The following is a 25,671-nucleotide window of genomic DNA, read 5'->3' as shown; positions in this document are numbered from 1 at the left end:
TCCACCCCTTTGTCCCAAATCAACTTGTTCAAGAATAAAAAAACTAAAACTGTGATTACTTTGGGCATTAATATGCCTAAATAAAGCATTCTTCATATTTTTCTGATTGATATCATATAAATGTTGGTAGACTCTAAGTCTAAAAGCATTTTTTGTTTTCCCCACATAATAACCTTGGCAGTTTTTACATACTGCAATATAAACAACCCCCTTAGTATAGCAAAACATTTTATTTTTATTAGTAATGGATCCAAAATTCTTAAGTTTAAATTTGTCCGTATCCATCATGAAAGGGCACTGGGGACATCTACCACATTTATACGTGCCACCTCTAGTGAGATTAGGTTTGCCTTTTTCAAGTAGTCCTTTTATTGATGTACTCTTTTTATAAACTATAGTGGGTCTATTACCTATCTTGTCCAAGACCCCAATATCATTATCAAAAACCTTCCAATATTTATGTATTATGTATTTGATTTCTTCAAAATCTGCAGAATATGTGAGTGTCAGTGCATGTGTAAAAATAGTATTATTGTGCCTCACATTGTTGTGGTCATCCCTATTGCCCAATAGGGCTCTAAAGTGTCCACTGGTCCTCTTATGTATAACTTCCTGAATGATGTTTGATAGAAAAGGCTCTGGATACCCTCTTCTCTGAAACATATTGGACAAATTGTCACATTCCTTGGTAAATTCATAAAAGTCAGACACCATCCTGGCCAATCTAACACATTGGCCCTTGACCAGGGCCTTCTTCTGGTGCAAAGGATGTGCACTAGTAAAATGTAATAATGTGTTAGAGTAGGTTGGTTTCCTATATAGTTTGGAAATAAAACAATTGTTCACATAATCTTTCTTTATGGTGATGTCCAAATAATGAATATAATCTAGATCCTTGACTATAGTAAATCTCAAAAAACTGGTGGTACTGTTCATGTACGAAAGAACCTATTCAAATCTTGTTCTGATTTTTCCAAAACACGACAATATCATCAAGGTATCGCCCATACAATACCCATGAAGTCCTGAATTCAGAGTTAAAAAAGGTATTGATCTTCCCAATGTGCTAAGACAATGTTGGCGAAGATTGGTGCACAACATGCACCCATGGCAACTCTAAGCCTTTGTTTAAATAAATGTCCTTCAAATGTAATGAAATTATTTTCCAAAACCATCTCCATACAAGTACGGATGGTCAAGATGGTGTCATGATTCAATGACGAATTACTGCATAGAAACTCATAGAACCAGTCCAGACCTATATCATGTGGTATAACTGAAAACAGGTCACAGACATCAATAGTCACCGGGATGAGGTTACTGTCGTACATATTCTGATTGACTTTACCAAGGAAGTCCCATGAGTCCTTAATTATAGTAGTCCGATTATCAAGGACCCCCTTAGTCATACTGTCAATGTATTTTGCTATACTAAATGTTTTGGAGGCTTTGGCTTCTACAATTGGTCTTAAAGGTGGACTGTGTATTGATTTGTGAATTTTTGGTATTCCAAATATGGTGGGAATCCTGGGATGTTTGGTTAAAATGTAGTTGTGTGTGTCTAGTGTGATTTGTCCATTCAGTAAAAGTTGCTCCAATTCTAAGTCAATGTTACGATATGCTATGTTTAATTAATTTCGTGAGGTCTCAGTGTACACTTCACTATATAGTATGTCAAACATTCTACTATTGTAATCATCAGTATTCATAATAACCAGACCCCCACCCTTGTCCGGTTTCATAAGTCTTATATTAGTCTGATGTAAAATTTTACTCAAAATACCCTTCTCCTCTATTTTTAAATTGTCTATGGGTGAGTCATTATGCTTATAACCCAATCGTGTTCTAATGTCGTTTTCACATAGAACCTCAAATATTTGTACCAAAGGGTGATTGGGAGGTTGAAAGGTACTTGGTCTCCTAAGGTTTGAGCCATAAGTAAAATTACTATCAGGAAAAAATAAAGCTAGATTTAATTTCCTTGTAAATAGTTTTAACTGCACCATAACATCTACTATGTTGCTCTTACTAGTAGGCACAAAATTCATACCTTTGGATAGAAAATCGGCCCATTCCCTAGTGACAGTAAGACCACTGTAATTATAAATACTGAAGTCACCCAAATCATTAGTCACAATTGAAAGAATCACATTCTCAGTCTCAGTATGTGATGGGCTGCTTATCTCCGGTGGTAGTTCCACCCCCACTCCCCCTACGTGGTGCAGATCGAGGACTGTAATAATTCGACCTCGTCTGTCTTTAGTTGATTAGCCTCTCCGATCTCCTGAGAAAACAAAAACTGCTTTTAGACTTAGAGTCTACCAACATTTATAAGATATCAAGCAGAAAAATATGAAGAATGCTTTATTTAGGCATATTAATGACCAAAGTAATCACAGTTTTAGTTTTTTTATTCTTGAACAAGTTGATTTGGGACAAAGGGGCGGACCTGTTGAGGAATATTTGGAGTTCATTGAGTTAAAGTGGCAGATCAGACTGAATGCATACTCCCCTCCAGGTCTTAATGATAGAATTTCTATAGCACCACTTTTGAAACTTAAACAGTTATTTATGTTATGATTTATTTATATTGTCATTGGTATTTTTTGCCTTATAGCATTCTTTACATGTGACATTATTGATTCAACATTTGGTTAGCTGACTTTTTGTGTACTTGCAAATAGGGGGAGTATTCACTACTACCTTACACTTCCTGTGATGTTTCTTAATTGAAAGGAAATGATGTGGGGTAATATTTTACTAATTGACTATGTGTGTATTTAAGGAGTTATCAGCCAGCAATTCACTGTTCTGAAGAAGTCTGAGTATTGACGAAAGTGCTTAACTTGTCGTTTTATCATTTTAAACTGTGACTTTATGTGTATTTGTACTTCATTTTGATCATTGGATTGAGTAAAGAATTTTTTCATTATTCGGGCTCCATCTCGTTGGATACCACCCTGCATCTGCTGTTCATTCTAGTTTTTATTCTGCTTACTGAGTTTGTCGGTGTTTTTTTATGGATGCAAGTGGCCAGGTGACCGGCGTTGATGGTGCCGATTTACAAAGCGTCTTGACATCTGTGACGCTTCTTATCAAGACTGTTGCTGAACTGTCAGCCAAGGTCGATAATATTATCGGGGACAATGCTGGCTTGAGAAATAGACCTTTGGACACTTCACAGTCTAGTTCTTGTTCTTCCATTCCTCCGGGACAAGGAAATAATTGCCAGGGTAACGGGAACAAGGAAGTGACGTATTCCACTACCATTGGTGGGTCTGGCACTCAAGGCTTGAATATGCATGAGCCTAGTGAAGCGGGCTCTGTTAACATTTCCATAGAACATTGGTTAAAAACTGATCTCGGTTTAAATTGTAGGAACGAGAATGTGAACTCCGACCTGGGTACACTAGATCAACAAATCCACATGTTTAAAACTTTATTATTCAAATATAAGAAAATTCAGTTAGAAAATGAGTGCCTAACTGAATGTATTAATAGGGAGCAAGTCCCTAAAGGACTACGAATGTGGAAATATCCAACCGGGTTGGAAAAGGATTCACATCTTTACAAAGAACTTTTGGGATTTTTTAACAGACAAGGCTGTGAATTGTTACGTATTCTTATTGTGGATAACAATAAGAAAATGGCACTATTGTTAAGAGAAATTAATCAGGTAGATGTCAACATTAAAACTGACTTATTGTTTGAATCTAAGAAAAATGTTTTTAATGCTGTGTTTGATACTGTCTATAATGAACTCAGTGATTTAAAAGGGAGAAAGGAAAGGAAGTTATGTAGGGACAAAATGGATTATGAGAAGGGTGTTGCTTATCCAGACCCCCCCCCAAGAGGGCAATTTAATCAAATTACTAGTAATCACAATACTTATACGTTAGGGCAAGCTTGTGAGACACAGAATGATGATAAGGAAGGAGAGGAAATCCCTTTAGAACAAGCCCCCCTCAGGAGATCGGAGAGGCTAATCAACCAAAGACAGACGAGGTCGAATTATTACAGTCCTTGATCTGCTCCACGGAGGGGGAGGTGGGGATGGAACTACCACCGGAGATAAGCAGCCCATCACATACTGAGACTGAGAATGTGATTCTTTCAATTGTGACTAATGATTTGGGTGACTTCAGTATTTATAATTACAGTGGTCTTACTGTCACTAGGGAATGGGCCGATTTTCTATCCAAAGGTATGAATTTTGTGCCTACTAGTAAGGGCAACATAGTAGATGTTATGGTGCAGTTAAAACTATTTACAAGGAAATTAAATCTAGCTTTATTTTTTCCTGATAGTAATTTTACTTATGGCTCAAACCTTAGGGGACCAAGTACCTTTCAACCTCCCAATCACCCTTTGGTACAAATATTTGAGGTTCTATGTGAAACGACATTAGAACACGATTGGGTTATAGGCATAATGACTCACCCATAGACAATTTAAAAATAGAGGAGAAGGGTATTTTGAGTAAAATTTTACATCAGACTAATATAAGACTTATGAAACCGGACAAGGGTGGGGGTCTGGTTATTATGAATACTGATGATTACAATAGTAGAATGTTTGACATACTATATAGTGAAGTGTACACTGAGACCTCACGAAATGAATTAAACATAGCATATTGTAACACTGACTTAGAATTCGAGCAACTTTTACTGAATGGACAAATCACACTAGACACACACAACTACATTTTAACCAAACATCCCAGGATTCCCACCATATTTGGAATACCAAAAATTCACAAATCAATACACAGTCCACCTTTAAAACCCATTGTAGATGCCAAAGCCTCCAAAACATTTAATATAGCAAAATACATTGACAGTATGACTAAGGGGGTCCTTGATAATCGGACTACTATAATTAAGGACTTATGGGATGTCCTTGGTAAAGTCAATCAGAATATGTATGACAGTAACCTCATCCTGGTGACTACTGACTTCTGTGACCTGTTTTCAGTTATACCACATGATATAGGTCTGGACTGGTTCTATGAGTTTCTATGCAGTAACTCGTCATTGAATCATGACACCATCTTGACCATCCGTACTTGTATGGAGATGGTTTTGGAAAATAATTTCATTACATTTGAAGGACATTTATTTAAACAAAGGCTTGGAGTTGCCATGGGTGCATGTTGTGCACCAGTCTTCGCCAACATTGTCTTAGCACATTGGGAAGATCAATACATTTTTAACTCTGAATTCAGGACTTCATGGGTATTGTATGGGCAATACCTTGATGATATTGTCCTATTTTGGAATCAATCAGAACAAGATTTGAATATGTTCTTTTCGTACATGAACAGTACCACCAGTTTTTTGGGATTTACTATCGTCAAGGATCTAGATTATATTCATTATTTGGACATCACCATAAAGAAAGATTATGTGAACAATTGTTTTATTTCCCAACTATACAGGAAACCAACCTACTCTAACACATTATTACATTTTACTAGTGCACATCCTTTGCACCAGAAGAAGGCCCTGGTCAAGGGCCAATGTGTTAGATTGGCCAGGATGGTGTCTGACTTTTATGAATTTACCAAGGAATGTGACAATTTGTCCAATATGTTTCAGAGAAGAAGTTATCCAGAGCCTTTTCTATCAAACATCATTCAGGAAGTTATAAATAAGAGGACCAGTGGACACTTTAGAGCCCTATTGGGCAATAGGGATGACCACAACAGTGTGAGGCACAATAATACTATTTTTACACATGCACTGACACTCACATATTCTGCAGATTTTGAAGAAATCAAATACATAATACGTAAATATTGGAAGGTTTTTGATAATGATATTGGGGTCTTGGACAAGATAGGTAATAGACTCACTATAGTTTATAAAAAGAGTACATAATATAAGGACTACTTGAAAAAGGCAAACTTAATCTCACTAGAGGTGGCACGTATAAATGTGGTAGATGTCCCCAGTGCCCTTTCATGATGGATACGGGCAAATTTAAACTTAAGAATTTTGGATCCATTACTAATAAAAAGAAAACGTTTTGCTATACTAAGGGGGTTGTTTATATAGCAGTATGTAAAAACTGCCACGGTTATTATGTGGGGAAAACAAAAAATGCTTTTAGACTTAAGAGTCTACTAACATTTATATGATATCAAGCAGAAAAATATGAAGAATGCTTTATTTAGGCATATTAATGACCAAAGTAATCACAGTTTTAGTTTTTTTATTCTTGAACAAGTTGATTTGGGACAAAGGGGTGGACCTGTTGAGGAATATTTGGAGTACATTGAGTTAAAGTGGCAGATTAGACTGAATGCATACTCCCCTCCAGGTCTTAATGATAGAATTTCTATAGCACCACTTTTGAAACTTAAACAGTTATTTATGTTATGATTTATTTATATTGTCATTGGTATTTTTTGCCTTATAACATTCTTTACATGTGACACTATTGATTCAACATTTGGTTAGCTGACTTTTTGTGTACTTGCAAATAGGGGGAGTATTCACTACTACCTTACACTTCCTGTGATGTTTCTTAATTGAATGGAAATTATGTGGGATAATATTTTACTAATTGACTATGTGTGTATTTAAGGAGTTATCAGCCAGCAATTCACTGTTCTGAAGAAGTCTGAGTATTGACGAAAGCACTTAACTTGTTGTTTTATCATTTTAAACTGTGACTTTATGTGTATTTGTACTTCATTTTGATCATTGGATTGTGTAAAGAATTTTTTCATTATTCGGGCTCCGTCTCATTGGATACCACCCTGCATCTGCTGTTCATTTCAACCTCTTGGAGTTTTGCAGTTTTAGCTACTTATCTGAATATCTGTTTATAGCTTCTTCCATTTTTCCGAGTTGATATATTCCATTAGTGTTTCATTTATTTTAGTCAGGTCTTTGAGCAGTTGTCTTATACTTTCCTCAAGGATAATGGAAGTCATGTCGGGAGCTTCCACTGCTTGTTGCTAAATGGGTGCAGTCTTCTTCCCAATCTGTTTTTTCTCCACCTTTTGTAGCTGATTTTCCTTTAGGATCTCTGTATTTCTTTTTTCCTGGCATCCAGGTAGTGCACTTACTAGCCAGTTACTAAAATGTATCCAGAAATCCAGGTCAACTGGTTTTCTCTGCTAAGTTTCTGTTTTCACACTGGGAGGGCTAGAATTAAGCTGTTACTCAATGTGCAGACATCTTGGAAGTATATATATATATATATATATATATATATATATATATATATATATATATATGGGTTCACTTTATAACATCGAAATACTGAAATGTCGAATTTCAGTATCTCGAAGCTATAAAGTCGAATGCTACAAATAGCGAACGTTCATAATCATGAATTTGAATATATCTCGAAAATATGTCGAATTTGCGGTTATGAAGTTATGCTACGTAATGTCCGGGTTTGTGTTTTGGTGGTGCGCGGTGCCGTGTGTGGATGTAGGTGTTATGTCAGGTAAGTGAGTGTTTTGTACGGGTTTTGAGTGGGAGTTAGAGTGTGTGTGAGGGATTGGAGAATGTGCGTGTGTGAGTGAGCTTTTGTGTTGTGTTTGTGCGATCTCGGAGTTAGTATATATAAGTAGGGGGGTGTGGGGGGCGCAGCCTGCTTATGTGTGTGTAAGTTGTGTATGTGTGTCATTTTTTTGTTTATGTTGTGATGTGGGTGTTGTGTTGTATGTTAAGTGTAGTGTGTGTGGTGTTTTCAGTTATGTGGTTTCGCGGTTTTTGTTTGTCGGTGTTTTGTGGATTCGGTTTTATAGTCTCGAGATACTGAAATTCGATATTTCAGCATTTCGAGGTTATAAAGTGAATCTATATATATATATATATATATATATATATATATATATATATATATATATATATATATATATATATATATATATATATGTATATATAAACTGTTTAATCCTTGCTAGGGCTAACAGACATATTCTTGAAAAAAAATTCTGAAAATCAAAGAACATTTTTTTTTTATTTTAGTACAAAGTGGATTTGTAGATATGGAAAACATCCTTAAATAACTATCCCTCTAATACCAAATGTTTAGGACCACAGCAGCAGAAGGGGCAAACAGACAAACTTTAACATGCTATAGAAAGGTTTGAGAACATAACCAAACAATACTTTTCAAAACAAAAAAAACAGAAGCAGCAGCTCTGAGTACAGAATTATTAAAATCATACAAGCATTTTAAAAAGTGTTTGGTTACATGAGAAACATACACAATAAGACATTCAATGAAATTTTAACCCCTAAAGAAGAAAGGAAGGTTAAACATTATTTTTTTGTGCTCTCAAAAGAAGCCAGTAAAAATTTATTTTTTAACATTTGATCCTGCAATTCCATCTTCTGAAGTATAAAAAAAACTTTAGTCCCAAATCTGTCACTTTCCCATTTTGAAAGGGAAAATGGGGTAACATTCAACAATATACTCAGCAGTAGATTCATTTGTTAAGGAAGGGGCTACAGGATTGATTCTGGGGTAAGAGAAAAGGCTATTTAAGTGTCTGAGGTAATATGTGTACCATGCCAGTGTACATTTGTTCACTGTTAGGCATACAAAAATGATAGGAAAACATCTTCTAGAGCTGTTCCCATGGTTTGATCATGAGGGCAAAGGATATAAAGTGTTTTTACCACTGCTGGTAATTATATGTGATTCATAAACATGGAAATTAGCTGATGATGAAGTCTTCCTCACTGCAGCTAAACATGTCTCTGAAATGGATTTTATGCAGTTACATAAATTGCACCTTGTGGTGGTATCTGTTTACTCGAGTGCAAGTGATTTTTCCTGAATCCCAGCCTTGGTATATATAAGTTCATGGGGTATGGGGCACTTTACCATGACATTGTGGGTAGAAGGTACTTGCCCCCTTACAAAAAAATGTTTTATTCTTTGTTTTTCAACAGGATGAGGTTACAATCAGTTGGTTCTGTGCTGCTGTAACTTTGTCCAAGCTGTATCTCAATGAGTTATAATAGAATCGTAAAAAGTAGATTCCATGAAAAGTATCCACTTACAATAAATATTCCGATTTCAGAAATATTTTGGAGTGTTTTCATGTGGGTGATTTTATGCATAGTATAATAGGGTAATGGATGTGCTACAGTCTAAATAAGCTTAATCTAAGTAGACTAATTTCTATATGGAAAATAACCCATGCATGAAAAATACACAACAACAGAAAAATATAACTGTTAAAAAAGTGTTAATATCTACAAAAGACCAACATAAGTAATTGTGATAAACAAAATAAAATGTTGCTGTCTGGTTCACTGCTGTGCTTGTGACTGACCTTGGTGATTATAAGATGTTTAAATAATGAACAATTTAAAAACATTGCCCTACTGTGGAATATATGTATGAATAAATTATATAACAAAACAAATAAATTGCTTAATGTTTACAAGAGGTTTCATTTTCTATACCTTAAGCTCACACTTAAGCAAACTACTACTAACAAGTTTAAGGGAAACAATAAGAGGCTGAAAGCTGAATATGAACTTAAAATAGCAATTAAAACCAAAAGTAGCTACAAATCTTTCTTTCACTATATCAGGATGTTAAGAACTACTATCCAACAATGTTTGGCGCTAATTTACACTAATGCTGCATGTAATGACCCAAAGAAAATAGCTAATATCCTAGATGACAAATTTAGTGCAAATTTTACTCCACCCACAGTTAAAGGTATTCTACAGATTCCACTATCCCAGACACCTTCCTTACTGTGGAATAAGTTGTCTTAGTCCTCTGTAAGGCTAAGAATGCATTATATGTGGGTCCTCATAACAACAGGTTGCCTGATCATCGATGCTAAATATATGGCTTATTTGAACCTCTGCTTAACCTAGTTACATTCCTGAATCATGGAGAACATTTATTCTAATGCCATTACACAGGGGTGGCCCAACCATGATCACTAGTAAGTACAAGCAAATTAGATTCAGTAGCCTCATACATAAAGCTAGGGAACATATTGTCTCAGTTATCATTAATCTGGGCATTGATAATCTCTGAATCCTGGACCCTCATCAATTCGGCTTTGTCAAAGGCAAGCCCTGTCTTTTTAACCTCATTAATTTATTTGAAAAAGTCATCAAAGCAGTGGATAGTGGACATGCAGTGCACTTCTGGATCTGGCTATTCCCTATGCAGTCATGACCAACAGACTTGTAAATCCAAATATAAATAAATAAATTGCGTGGCCAATATTTTATTTATTTTTATTTATTTAAGTTTGATGACCGGGGGAAGTAAACTGGGCCATAAAGAGCCCATTTTCAGTGAAGGCCAGGGGAGAAAAGCTCCAAATATTGCAAGTTACATATTACATGTTAACAAAAGAATAACAAAGATTTGTACAGAACAATTAAAACATTTACAGAAATATAATGCATTATGTAGTAAGCTTTTAGTGAGTTAAAATTAAACAGATGGTCACTAGCCCCTTTGGAGGTTGAGTAATTTGAACATTTGCAGAAAAAGACATTTTTGTCAAATAAGCTCTTTGTAAGTAAACATTAAACAAGTAGCTACTAGCCCTTTGGAGGTTAGGTGGACCACCTTGCATGGAGAGAGTACAAGAAAATTGGATTATGGAAAGTATAGTACATTAGATAGCAGAGAGAAACTCAGTCCCTGGTAGGGCGAGACTGTTTTAGGTTGAGATGAAGCAATAGAATTGGTTAATTCTAACTAACTAACTAACTCTTAACTCTAACTCTAATTCTAACTGGCTGTCTGAAAGAACTCATGAAGTTAGAGCTGCAGGTTACCAGAGGTGCACCACAGGAAGCAGTGTTTGGTCCTTCCTTATTTGACACCTATTTCTCAGACTTTCAGGCCAATGCTCCAGGCCTATCATTATCTAAGTTTGCAGACAACTGTAAATTGGGTGTTGTTACTTGATCTTTCACTGACTCACAATTGCTCCAACATGGGTTAGACTATGTTAACAACTGCAGCAAAGACAATGGTTTCAAATTAAATGTGAAAAAAAATCCAGACACAGCTTAAAATGAAAGAGGAAGAAGAGCCCCCGCCCCTTAGAAGAAGTAAGAAGTACTAGGGAATATGAAGTCAGGGAAAGCAGCAGGCTCAGATGAGGTTATGACTGATATGATCAAGTCATTATGTCAAGGGATAAATCATGCCAGATGGTCCTCGTAGCAGTATGGAGATAAAGGCATATCCCAGATGACTGGAGAATAAGCATTCTAGGACCAGTATAGAGGAAAAAAGGGGAAAGTCACAACTCTGGGCAGTACAGAGGTATCAAACTCCTGTCACACTGTGTGAAAAGCACTTGAGGGTGATGGATAATTATACAATGATGGGTCATTGTTATTCAAAAATGTGCACGCTGATTGGACAGAGCAACCAGTGTGCCCATATATCAACAGAAAAAAGTCCGGCCACAAAAATACCATTTAGCAGACAGAATTTTCTATTAGAATATGCCACAGAGGGCACAGCAAAATACAAGAAAAGTCATATACATTCTACAACAGTAAAGAAATGGAAATGTACCTGATTTTCCTTGTATTTTTGCACTGCCCCTCTTTAAATCTCAGCAGATTCTCTTACTTCTCAACTGTCTGGATCTTCACAGAATGTTCACACTTTTGCCTCATAGTATTGGTCTTTTCCACATAAAAAATTACTTTTCTAGCAAGCCAGTAGCATTGCTAGAAAATACATTTAAGATGTCTCCATCAGAAAATATACACTAAAAAACAGCAATAGAGATTCTCTTTTCTTGGTTGCTTGTCTTCAACAGAAATAATGTACTGTGCAAGTGGGGGAACGTAACTCTCATATGCAGCAGCAGTGCATTAGAAAATGCAAAAGAATGGGGAACAATGCAGAAGAACACTACGGTGCCATTATACAAATACATTACTTAAGAAAGGTAAGAAATTCCTTTCTTAAATATTGCCATTGTATAATAACAGTAACCCACTCATGGGTCTGGGTATATCAGGATTTACATGCTGTTGACTTTGTCTAATCACTTGGACTTTGCTCTCATGATCAAACCATGCCAACCATGGGTAAATCCTGATGTACCCACACCCACTCATGGGTTATTGCTTAAATGAATAATCAGAAATAGTAGAAAGTAAGTCAGTCAAGATGCAGCACAATTGATCCAATGTTTACTCTGAGAAGAATCTGGAGATGAGGAAAGAGTCAAACTAGGCATTCCTAGTCTTGGAGAACTTATATGATCAAGTCTCAGTGAAAGTTGATTTTGTCGGATCTGCAATGGTTTGAAGTCCTAGGAAACATTGGTAGAATTAGTGCAGACTATGTTCAAGGACTGTTCAAGGACCCTGTAACACAAGTATAAACAGTGTTTGGACTTATGGGATGGTTCCCAGTGGTAGTGGGCATGCATTGGGGGTCAGCTGTGAGCCCACTGTTGTACATACTGGTAAAGGACTACATTAGCAAACAGAATGGAGGAGACAGATCAACAAAGTTGCTGTATGCAACTGATGCGGCATTATAAGCAGACTCTTAAAAGGAACTTCAGTAAATGATAGGGAAATGGAATGCAAAACTGAAGGCACTCGCAATTAAACAGAGTACAGTTAAGACAGTTGTCATGGCAGCAACTGGGGGAAATAGGAAGAAGCTGAAAACTGGCACAGAAGAGAAAATAGTAGAACAGGTTAATAACTTTTAATATCTGGGGTAAATGATTGAGAAAAAGGGAAGGGAAGTATGAATGGGATCAAAGCTGCAATCACAGGGGTAGCAGATAACTGGCGCAGTGTGTCAGGGGTAATGTATCACAGAAGAATACCAAAGAAGCTGAAAAGTAAGAGATTTCTACCTAAAACGTTCAGTGGCCTGAAGACCCTCAGTTATCTGGACATACTGGCAGTTCTTTCTGTACTTGGTCTCTTATAAAACTGTTTCTAGCCTTTCAATCCATGAAAAGTCTGATTCTCCTTGACTTCTTATTCATTCATAGAATAAATGGTTTATCAAATACTCATTAAAGAAATAAACCTTAATCAACATATAATTAAGACACTTGGATGTGAAACTTCCATTACATGTCAGACAGAGTAGCACCTTCGTCACCTTCAAGGTAAACTAGATGACTGTATGGGTAGCCTCAAGTTCTTCTCCAGTCTGTTCTGTGCTATCATCCTTATGGATGGGGGAATCTTCTAAATATAGTTTATTTACTAGGTTTGTAGACTGATTGCCTAGTACTAACTTCTGAACCTGTGAGTCTAAATCTGTAAATGCTCCCAGGTTAAATACCAAATACAAGTAATCCTTCTAATAACTGTAGTAGGTGTTGTTTTTGTCTGAAAATGAAGTAGAAGATGGTTGGTTGTTTTAGTCTACTTTTAGGATAAAGTCATGTTTTTCTCTAAAAATGCCTTTTAGAAGCTGGCTAGTTCCTTTGGAATAGTGTCACTGCTGGACATTAAGAATCATGCCAGAAATTTTGAAATTGAACCTTTTGCATGCAAAATTTTAAGCCATGCTATAGAAAGATTGCGTAAGCAGGCACACCCAGAATATGAGATTTTACATCCTGGTGTAATCTCTTACCTAATGTATTCATGTTTCTTAATGAGTTCTCCTGTCACTTTAGTACATTCTTCCTGCCCTTCATGTTAACCGTCACATCTTGTCTTCTTCTTTTGAGTCTGGATTCTTAATTAAAGCATTCTGAATTTTTGTCAAGATTGTACTCTGGCATAACATTATATGGACTAGCTAATTTGTAGTCCTAATGGCTAGTGTACTAGAAGTACATACATTTTACTAAACATGCCTAGGAACCTACCTTGTTTGTAAAAAGGGAGTAGAAGGTAAAACTAAGCTTTGTGGATCATTTTGCAGGTTATCAGTGAGTATGGATTCTTGCATCTGAGATATGTAAACCTATTAGCTGGTGCCTCTGATTTTGGATGGTGGAAATTATGCTGCCGTAATTCCTCAAAGATTTCAAAAATAGGAGAAAAACTACCACCCTAAACTTTGAAAGACAGAGCATCTATAAATATAGATTTTTGTAAGCAGATATTTCTTTAGTAGGCCAGTTTAAACACTCTCCATTTCTGCAGATTGTTTCATTAAGAGTTATAATTTAATAGAGAGAGTAGATGATTTTTGAAAGCAGATATTTCTTTAGTAGGCCAGTTTAAACACTCTCCATTTCTGTCAATTGTTTCATTAAGAGTTATAATTTAATAGGGAGAGTAGGTGCTTCTGATTAAGAATACTCATGATTAGACTGCATAAGCATTTGTTTTCAGTATTTTACCCCTACTGCCTCCCAATCATTAGCTACCTCTCAGCCTATTGCCCTATTAAGTCTACCATCACTGCAGGGCAAAGGGGTCATTACTAAGCCTGTCATCAGGAGATGTTTGAATTTTGTGCTTTGGGACTCAAACTTCACAGTGCCTGTGTCATATTGCCCTAGGGATTCATGTGCAATGGGTATGCTGCTGATAGGCAATGGACCTGTTGGTGAGGGCATTTAACTTTTTCAGCGGATGGCATAACCACACAAGGCTGCCCTAGCCTCCTTGAAGTCTGTGCTCCTTTGTAATCTCTGATCTACACTGGGGATTCTACCCCAAGAATGAGTACCTGGAAATACACAAAGTTGCTCAAGTCCCCCTCCCATGCCAGCTCCAACAGGTGCTTGAGGCATTATTCAGACTCGGGTCTCTTGGGATATATTCAGGGCTTTATTCTTCAATACCATTGGAGCTAGCCTTGATCAGGCTGTGCATACCAAGGGGAGTACTTTTATATAGAATAGTATAAAATAATTCTCTCTTTCTCTCTCAGAGGAAAGAGGAGAAGGTCTCCTCCCTCTTTTAAGACTTTGAGTCTTGAATCTTTAGTGATGCTGTCAAAAGTTCTCTTTCAGCCATTCTAAATTCAGTTGTAGACTGATTAAGGAACTTGTTTAACATTAGCCCTTACTGATATTCTATTATTAAGGACACTATCTCTTTTGCTAGTACTTTATTATCTAATAAAATTATGTTGGAGATAGGGGAGATGGCAGTTTCTACTGGTTTACTATCGTTTGTTTGAACGGCAAAACATTTGCCGTTTGAAACAACGAAAAGTAATACCTAACACGAACAGTCCGTATGGCCACAATGTTGACCCAAATGATCGACACATTTGAGTCGACATTGTTACCGAAACCATCACGTGACAGCCGTATAGGAGCTGATGTCAATCAGACTCCTATATGACATATCACGTTTTTGCAGGGGAGCAAGCCCCCCTGCATCCCCCCCCCCCGCTACTAATATAGTCTAACTCTGAGATCGCACTACAGTGGGGATATGGATAAATTTCCAATCCCTACTGTACAGCGATCTCCGTGCAGATAGTCAAATACACTTATGCGAATGCACTACTGCATTCACATAAGTGTGTTCGACTATCCCATCCATCTGAGTTTTGTGCAAGACATTCTGATTTTCGGCAGCCGTGCTGCTGACAGACTGTCGTTCGCACAAACGATAGTAAACTGTTTCTACTGCCGTATTAGTTACTTTTGACAGTGGTGTACCTGTAGGTTTCTCTCTCTCCAAAACATTTGAATCACCCTTCCCTTTCACTTCCAACACATTCCTAGCTAGGCTTGAAGTTGATATTAACTAATGACGTTGCCTGCTTAACAGCATATTTCAACACCACTAATGATGGAAGCTCTAAAAGTACTTTTAAAACAGGATTCCTATCTCTGTTTTGAGAAACCATTTGAGTAACTTAGCAGCTTCTGAAAAACTTATCATAGGTTCTGGATCTGCAGAGTCTGATGGCAACGATTTCTTCATTTTCCTTACCATCTTATCTCACTTGTATCTTATCTCTGTCATTTCCTATGTTTGCAGGCTTCAGTTATCAGCAAACTATTTATTTTTGGACTTTTTTTAAGGACATTCACAGTTTTTCTATCAGGTATGAATTAAAAGCTTCATTTTTCTCAATTTTAAGCTATTTTTTCATCATCTGCGGAAACATTTAGACATTATTTGCTTCTTTTAAGCACATATATTTACTGTTTTTTACAATATTTTTTCAGTATTCTGTCTGACAAAAGGAGAACTATAGATGAAAAATTATCTGATGAAAGTAATAAATTGATTAAAAAGAAGAAAAAACTCATAAAATAATAATCACTTTGCAGTAAAACAGATTCTGGTACAGGCGAAGTATCATTGACATTCAAAAAACTGAAGGATTAAAAATAACATGAAAAATGAAAAGACATGCAAGGGGATACTATGCTACTTACATCAGTACCTACGCAGGTGAAAGACATGATGGTTTCTGTCATGGGGAATATGCCACTACCTGTAGAAATTCTGTCTGGGGAAAATGAGACAGAGATGTAAAAAAATGCCAGTGTTACACCTTACTGTTATATTAACCCTCTCTTAAGAAAGCTGCCTATGTCTTCTAGCAAAAAGCAGCTTTTTATAAGAGGTCCATTTTTTATTAATGCTATTAACACTTACACGTGCTGTAGTCAAAACCAATATGGAATAGCAGTGTTCAGGGTGGCAATGTGGTCAACTAAAAAACGCTTATTCAAATTAGTTTTATAAAATAAAGATACAGAAGCTTGCATATCTTGTCTATAATAATAAGCAGAGAGAAATTCTCCTGTAAAGATTGTCTAGTTCCTGAACTGTCTTTGAGAACCCCAAATACCTGTTTAACTCCACTCATGAGTTGCACGGTGCAAAGAAGTGCAGATTAAAATTTGATTTTTACCTGAAAACAACTTATAGTCATTTTCAAATATCCTTAAGCAGTATTCATCGACTGACTGAATGAGAAGGTAACAGTAAACATAATTAGATTAATCATAAATAAAAATCAAAGCCATCCCAGAAAAAAAAATGCATTAATGCAGTGATTTACTGGGCATCTTCAGCTGGTAAAAACAGAAGCCAGACCAAAAGCTATTTATTAAAGCATTACTGTAAATCTGATTGTTGGAATGGGCAGAATGGATTGTAACCCACTGTGGATAATACAGCGGCTGTATTCTAAGCACTGCACAAAGTGATCAACATTTAAGTAATCTGTGTATTTGAAGTCCTCTCTATGTGTTGCATATAAACACCTTCATTTAACTATAAGGGTATTAATTTGGAAGGTGGGCATCTCCAAGTGATGACACATTAATAAATGTAGGGCAGGGGTCTATTCATTTCAACAAGTTGCCCAACTATCTGCACTATAAATATCAGCTAGGCAATGACGGTCAGTAAAACAAGAAGACTTAATAAAGTACCTAAAATAACAATACAACTATATTATTGTGGAACTGCCCTATTCCTATCTGAATTTAAAGTGATAAAGGACCACTTCTAATTCTGCTATTTATAACTGAAAGACAAGTTCTGCTTACAACAGAAAGAACACAAGTATCACTTCAACTAAACAAGATATCATTCAAAGTATGGCAACATACTTTGAAGACAGTTTGATGAATATGCACAGTACTTCATAAGTCAAAAGTGACAAATAGCAGTGCACTGGGGAGTAGAGAGATGAAGCTCTGACTGGAACCAGATGACCCATTTCAGTTAGTGTCCTGTGTTCTGGAGGAACTAGACATCAAGCGAAGCAGGTGGGAAAGGGAAAAATGAGAAAAAAGTCACAGAATGGCTACCTTTCAGTCCTCAGAAGTCTTCTCAGTGTGCTAGGGATTCTCTGGGCCAGAAATGCCTGAAAATTGAAGTACAGGAACTGCAGCATCCTTGTAAAAAGGGGTGAATCAAGGAAAAGCTAGGAAGCTCTAGGCCTATTATCCTAACAGAATTGCCAATGGACGTTACAAAAAATAAGAAATAAAAAATGGAAGACTGTTTCCTGAGGGACTCACTGTCTGAATACAGCCCATCATGGATCAGCCCATTTATTAACAAACAAATAATCCCTCCTTGTAAATGAAAACAAAGTGAAAAGGTATACAATACCATTCACATTATAGAAACCCTGAAGTTTGCCAGTATAAATAAACTATACCTCTAAAACGGAACTTACCCATCCATAAATACATTGCTAGAAAATGTACACAATATATGAGCACATAAGCAACCTAATTAGCAAGTAATAGTTGAGTTCTGCTTTAGGTATCCAAGATCTAACCAAACAGATATCTGAGAAATGAATGGAACAATACGTTTTACAGCTATTATAATATGTCAGCACTTCTGGTGGTATTGCTATGATGTTATGAACAATATACCACTGAATTATAGATAAAAAAAAAATATTTATCTCTTTTAATGATAAAATCTGAAGGGGAGATACTTGTTTTAAAAATGATGTTAATTTCTTTAAATGTCTTCACTTCTTCTTACACTGGCGCTTGCAACATTTCCACTTCTTCTTGCACTGGCATGGGGTCTGGCACATTCTCATCTGACTTAAAATATTGTTATCCTGTCCTGAATACTAAGGCAATGATATACAACAAGCTATCTGACATAGGCAGGACACTACAACAAAGTGCTAACTTCCTAATTTTCTCATGCGGCATATGTCATCCATATATTATACATGAATCATATACTTTATGGTCCCCATCCGTGCCTCACAGTGATGTATACACCTTACCTTCTGTCCCACATCATGCTTGATGACTTCCTGAATAAGGACATCTGCTAGAGTTTTGAAATCTTGAACAAACTTTTTATTTTTGTCCATGCCAGTCTTCTCCTCAATAAGCATCTGGAAAAGGGTTTCTTCTTGTCTCCACAATCTGGCAATGTTGGCAGATTTCTCAGACACACTGAGCAGTGCTTTCAGAAGTTGTGCCATTTTCTAAACAGAAAAGAAATGTAAAAATATTATGACCACCATTATTTCCAAGTATTCTGTAGATTTCTTTCTGGATTACAACTTATTATTTTCTCATCTCTGGTAGCTGACAACATATTAGTTACCTTTCTAATTTTTTGAAGATTATATACCCAGTTTTTCAGATCTATGGCATTCTGAAAATATTGTACACTAGAAACAGTTAAGTACTCACTACACATAAAACATTTCAATATGCTACTTCTCTTTTATCGATGCATTTTTATGATTCTAACATGTACAGTTTGAACTGAATACCCAACATTTTGAAGCAGAAATGGCAAAATTCATGATGACTCTAACTCAACATGGATTGTTAGATGCATTCACATTTCAGACAGCATAGACTCTACAGTCATCAATGCCTGCAAATACTGGACAAAAACAACATAAATGCCAATAAGACTAGAGACTTGTATTCACACACAGTATCAGCAAAACAAAATACACAGATATTGATTTTTTTAGAAGGTAGCAAGTTAGAGGGAGAGACATCCCTGTCACATCTATGCATCTCAGAAAGTTTGCAGAATGCAGCAAAATGCAAGAAATGTTAAATGAAGGTGCTGTCCTGTATAACAATTCCACTGAAACAAAGAAGGCATGAACATTCAACATGAAGATGTTGAGTCTGTATGCTGGTGATTAACATGGTTCAGCGGTTTTTGTTTTATGGTTGCTTACAACTCAGGTTGTAAATGCAAACTACTAATTCATCTTAAATGTCATTAAGGCTTAAAAAAGTTCATCTGTCGCACCAAACCTGCATTTTTTTAAAATAAAGTAATTGTTTAGGCTCAGCTATGCTGACTAATGTGCAGTACATCCACTCCAAGTCACGTTTATAGGTTCATAGGTTCATACTAGGCTATCTGCCCTAGGGCATTTATAAGCCTAGCCAGAGTATGTTTGGCTTTCACCACCCATTTTAAATTAATTTTGCTATGCCCTTTTTCGAAGTTAGTATACTGTGCCTCTGTCTAACAGTGACACAGAAGTGATACCCGGGGTAAACCTATGATCTCCCATCCACTCATCAAGATTCCTCTTGAAGAGAGTCAATGAGGGACTCTGCCTAACCTGGACTGGGATTTTATTCCATAGTGAAGGGAGCCTCTGGGTTATGAATCTGTCCCTCCAGCATGTCCTATTTATTTCAGTGCTGAGGTTCAAGTCTCTCGAGCGTGTAGCTCGATGGGATTTGGATTTTTTGAGGTGCAGCATGTCCCTTAATTCCGGGTTGGACATGGCCTTATACGTCAAGCACAGGTCACCTCTGAGCAGGCGGTATGCCACTGAGTAGAGCTGGAGTTTCTTTAACCGGGCAGCATATGGCATCTGTTTGAGCCCTTTGATCCTCTTGGTGAGGTACTTTTGGGGTCTTTCCAGTTGCTGCAGGTGTTTGGTAAGGTACATCCCAAAAGGGCATTGTACTCGATTATGGGCCTGATGAGGGATGAGTAAAGAGGCACAATGACCTCCCCTAATCTAGATGTGAATCCCTTCATGATTAGGTGTGCTATATAAAATGTTTTTCTAACCACTTTGGCCACGTGGTTGTCAAATGAGAGATTGCTATCAACTTGGGTCCCCAGGTCCCTAATGACTTCTTCTGTACTTAATGGATTACCACCTATGTGGTAATTTGTGGGCACTTTGTTTTGCCAAAGGGGATGACTATACACTTTTTGGCGTTTAGCTTGAGGCCATGGCTCTGGCACCAGTTGTCTGTTTCTATGAGGCCCTTTTGGAGGATGCTTGTGTCGGCTGGAGAGTCAATTATGGCGCCCAGTTTGCAGTCATCTGCGAACTTGGTCAGCCACAGTCCTTCTGTGTTGGCCTGTACCTCCGAGAAATATATACCAAACAAGAGAGGTCCCAGGACTGAGCCTTGTGGGATGCCACTTGTAACTGGTTTGGAGTCTGACATGACTCCAGCAATTCTAACCATGTGGGTTCTGTCCTTGAGCCAGTTTGCAACCCATCTAGTGACATAGGGGTTTATATTTAAGCTGGTGAGCTTATCTATAATGCCTGAGTGGGGTATTGTATCGAAGGCTTTTGGGAGGTCCAGATAGGCTGTGTGGACCACCTTCCCTTCGTCAATGGCCTTGGTGACTGTTTCAAAGAAGTCAACCAGGTTTAAGAGGCAGGATCTGCCCTTAACAAAGCCAAACTGGGTAGGATCCAGTGTCTGTAGGTCCCCAATATCTTTATTTATGAGGTCCATGATGATCCTTTCCATAGCTTTGCAGACCAAGCTAGTCAGGCTTATGGGGCAATAGTTTCCAGGGTCCGTTGAGGCACTACCTTTGTGGAGAGGGACCACTGTTGCTGTACGCCACTCTTTAGGTACATATCCTGTAGTAAGGCTGAGATTGAACAGTAGTTTTATGTTTGGGTTTAGCTCTTCTTGGAGTTCATGTAGGACGCAGCCTGGGACACCGTCTGGTCCCATTGATGCTGTGTTTTTTGCTTTGGAGAGGGCGGCTCCCACCTGAGCATCTGAGATGTCGGGGGGGCAGCACTCTGCTGGGACAGATATTTGCCCTTTTGGTGGGGAGGGGGGGGGAGAAGTTTGCGCTGAACCTGTCAGCTAGGATGTTGGCAATGTCTGTGGGATCAGTGTATTTTTTGTCATTTTGGACTAATTCTGAGCATATCTGGGAATTCCCACCCAGGTTCCTAACATAACTAAAGAAAGCCTTGTGATTATCTTTAGTGTCCTGTGCAATTTTTCTCTCGAAGTTGGTCTTTGACGATTTTATGAGTGCTCTTAGTTTTTTGCTAATACTGATCAGAGATGCCTTCCCTTTTTGGGATTTTGCTCTATCATGTAGTAGCTTCCTCCTTCTATTGTATAATTTGTTTATGGCTGGGGTCCACCAGACAGGTCGTCTGCCTTTGGAGGATTGGGTCTTGGTTTTATTTGGGATTGCATGATCCATGCATTCCTGAAGGTGTTCATAGAATGCATTTATAAAGGATTCTGCGGTCTGGGCCGTATTTTCCACAGGCCCGGGGATTTTGAAGGATTCCACCTCGGTTTTGAGGAGTGTGAAATTTGCTTTAGAGAAGTTTTTCACTGTGGTTTTCTGGGCAGGGGGTGGGGTCGGGATGTGAATATCCAGTGAGATCAGTTTATGGTCTGATCTTTCCAGTGAGGGATACACTTCTGGTCTGGAGCATAGAGTCCCCATGTTGGTGATGATCAGGTCCAGTATGTTTTCCCTCTTGTGGGAGTGGTAACAAGTTGCTCCATAGCATTTGAGTTTATGAATTCTAGGAACCTTTGGGCAAGGGTGTTGGAGCTAGAGTAATGCTCCCAATCTATGTTTGGGTAGTTGAAGTCGCCCAATATAATGGTGTTCGGAGACACCTTCATATTTTCCAGTGTTCTCAGGAAGGCCGAGTGGGGTTCCTGGGTTTGGGAGGGTGGTCTGTAGCAGGCTATAAACTGGAAGGCAGTTTTACCCACTGTTAGTTGCACATGGATAGTCTCTGATGCTTCGTGCTTTGCCACCAACCTAGAGGTGTGGGTATCTTTGATGAATATCGATACTCCCCCTCCTTTTGTGGTTCGGTCCAAGTTTTGGGGCCGAAAAGCATGGTATGAGGTATAACCTGGTAGTGCTGGGGTGCTCTCGGGAGTCCTGAACCAGGTTTCTGTTACTGCATAGATATCGATGTTCTCCATGCTAAGGAAAGTTTCGAGTGCGTGCATCTTGAGGTTTAGACTTCTAGCGTGGAGTAGCATTACTCTTAGTTTCTTATCCCTTGTGATACCTATGGAGGTGGGTTTGTCTTTTGAGCCTTGCCTAAAAAAGGCACTATGGGGGTAGCAAGAGCCTTTGCCAATATCCGAAAGCCCAGGGGTGACAGGTGCAAGCCGTCCCTAGCAAAGCATCGTGGCTTGTCGTGCATATCATCCCAAGCTAACAGCCATTGGATCCCCTTTGAATGACACCAATACTTAAGCCAATTGTTGAAATTGATCATCTTGTCTTCATATTGTGGCATCATTCTTGGTGAGGGTAAGATGCTACTCAAGGTCAGGGTCATACCAGCCTGGGCTACATGCTCAGAGAGCTCCTCTATGTCTCTTTTCATGTAGTCCAGGGAGGTACGTCTCAGGTCATTCACACCAGCATGGACAATGACTGAGTCATATTTGTACTTGCCTTGGAGTGACCTGAGTGCTTGTGTTATGTGGCGGATCCTAGCGCCAGACAGGCTGTTTCATTACAAAGCTCAGACCATGTTGAAATGGAAACTTCAGAAATGATCTACTGGATAAAGTTCAGGACCATTCCTTTAATGGTCTATTAAAAGTAATAAAGTGATGCTGCCAGCAATAAGCAAATGGGCACTTGTTTAAATGTCAAGCAATTTAACTAGAACATGGGTCAATGACACAGATTAACTGTAGCAGAATTACACTAGTACACTGTGAATTAGCAATGCAAGTATAAATACTGAATAAAATGACAGTCTTTAAAAATATATACTAGACTACAATACAGTATAAATACAGCGGAATAAAATAATATACAAGATGACAATGCAAACTTTCAGGAGCATCAGTACCAAAATATCTTACTTGGTTAACCCAAAACATTTTATCTGATTAGAGACATTTCACTCATCATGCAACAAACTGGAACTAAAAGCTTGTGTGGCATAAACAAAACAGGTCTGCTCATTTAGTTTTTGTTTACTTCTTCAGCAGCTTCCCAATAACCCTGTTACTTAGTCCTACTATTTTTTTGTTTAATTGTCACACAATGATTGTTTTGTACTACCAGATCAATGTCTACTAAATATTTGGACTATTACTGTTACACTTCTATTTTTTTCATAAGTATATAACCTGTTTGCAGCTATTATCAATTTTATACAATTTCACTGTTTTATTTACAACCAATGTTTCCTTTTTAAAAATGTTGTTTAGCCCACACTGTTTGCCACTGGTCATGTTCTAGAGCCCTTCCTTGAAATTCTACTCCAAGATCCATTGCACCTATGCAGCTTCCTTTTCTCAGAATGGGCCATGTAAGTATGGAAATTCTAAATGTAAGTGTGTGGAAAAGGGAGGTTGGAGGAGGCAGGAAATCAGTGTGACCTAGTCTGATGCCATCCTGATCACTGATGGGGCTTTATTTTCATTTCTTACATCAAACTATTTTATTGAGATCTTCCAAGAAACAAACACTTTAATCACAAATTTGAATGACAGCCAGCAAACACAAAATTAAGTAGAGTAAAAACATCTAGTAAAACTGCATATACTGGTTTCAAGCATTATACCTATGTGTATGCAACCTGGTTCAAACATAAGACATAAATCTAAACAATGCCAGTGGGTTCAAGCATTATATCTACGTGTATGCAACTTAGTTCAAACATAAGACATAAATATAAACAATGACAGTGGGTTCAAGCATTTCACCTATGTGTATGCAACCTGGTTCAACTATAAGAAGTAAATATAAACAATCCCTGAGATTCAGAAAACTCCATGTGTGTGTGACGATGCGTGGTGAGCAGCAGCACTAATTACATATTCATGCCACACACTTCATTTAACCATAAACAAGCACAGTTAAGTGGCTGGCAACAGTGGCCAGAAAACCATGTAAAGCAATATGGATAGCAAACCTGTTTATCTCAGAGCGCAGTAGGTTAGTAAGATTACATGAAATATCACAATGACTGCTAGGGCTTAACATACAGTTATGTATGTATATGGTCCAAACATAGTACAGAAGAGTGTATACAGTGCAGAGTATTGTGAAATCCCATCCCGGGCATTATATACAGAAGTTGTGTAAGTGATCTGTAAGGCTACATGGACTGCCATGAAAAATAAATACTCAGGTGAAGTGTGTGCATTGAATAGGGACACACACATGAATTGTAGGAATGAACACAGGGAAACAGGACAGGTGAAACAACCTAAAGTACAGCAAATGAGGGCATAGTGGAAATGTGTATTAATGTGACTGTTGCACATCTATCAGGGATGTGATTTACAGCTGGGGTAGGGTGCATATTGTGAAGCTGTACAAACAGATTTGCTTGACTATGAGTGTAATCTCAGCAGAGATCTCCAAAAAGTGAGACACAAGTAAGGGCTCATGGACAACAGTAAAAGAAACACCCACAATCATGGATAACATCAGAATAATACCACCAGTAATTCCGTGTCTGTGACATAACACATGTGATTCTGAGTGGTCAGAGATAGTTCTGCACAAAGACATTGTAAACCAATATGACATGTCAGCAATCTATGAGGGTAATCATGCACACTGTCCTGACACTGTAACATCTGCTGGAGGTGTTAGGAGGGACACTGCTATACCTGTATGTGATACTATAATCAATACAGACTAGATGACTGGTGTGCATGGCATATGTATATATATATATATATATATATATATATATATATATATATATATATATATATATATATATATATATATATATATATATATATATATATATATATATATATATAGCACAATCCACACTGTCTTGAATGTTATCCATGCCCTCAGTGCTGTAAAACAGCTATGTATGAACTGTGTGGATTACTGGAACAGGTATCACACATGCATCTGGTTGAGGGTGTGCTAAACTGTGTATTCAACCATGTCAGGAAGGTGTATGTGTTGAGTCACACTATACCCAATCTGTGATGTTGTCACAGCCCATTGATTCTGTGTGATAGGCCTGCATGAAGGTAAGAGTGCATACTGCCTA

At 37.6% G+C, this 25,671-nt stretch overlaps 1 protein-coding gene across 1 annotated transcript in view; it reads right to left on the bottom strand.

Annotated features, from left to right (window-relative positions):
• The window catches only part of INPP1 (inositol polyphosphate-1-phosphatase), a 298,246-nt gene that overhangs the window by 224,357 nt on the left and 48,218 nt on the right, over positions 1-25,671 (bottom strand). Inside the window, exon 2 of the mRNA XM_044083668.1 lies at positions 18,661-18,867. Within this exon, the coding sequence (XP_043939603.1) occupies positions 18,661-18,864 (204 nt within the window). The 5' untranslated portion in view covers positions 18,865-18,867. The remainder of the gene's footprint in view (positions 1-18,660; positions 18,868-25,671) is intronic.

The sequence above is a fragment of the Protopterus annectens genome, chromosome 9.part0 (genome assembly GCF_019279795.1).
Source record: "Protopterus annectens isolate FY-2018-M chromosome 9.part0, PAN1.0, whole genome shotgun sequence".
NCBI classification, from domain to species: domain Eukaryota; kingdom Metazoa; phylum Chordata; order Ceratodontiformes; family Protopteridae; genus Protopterus; species Protopterus annectens.
The sequence above is the reverse complement of the archived record's forward strand: the minus strand, read 5'-3'. Positions and strand labels throughout refer to the sequence as shown.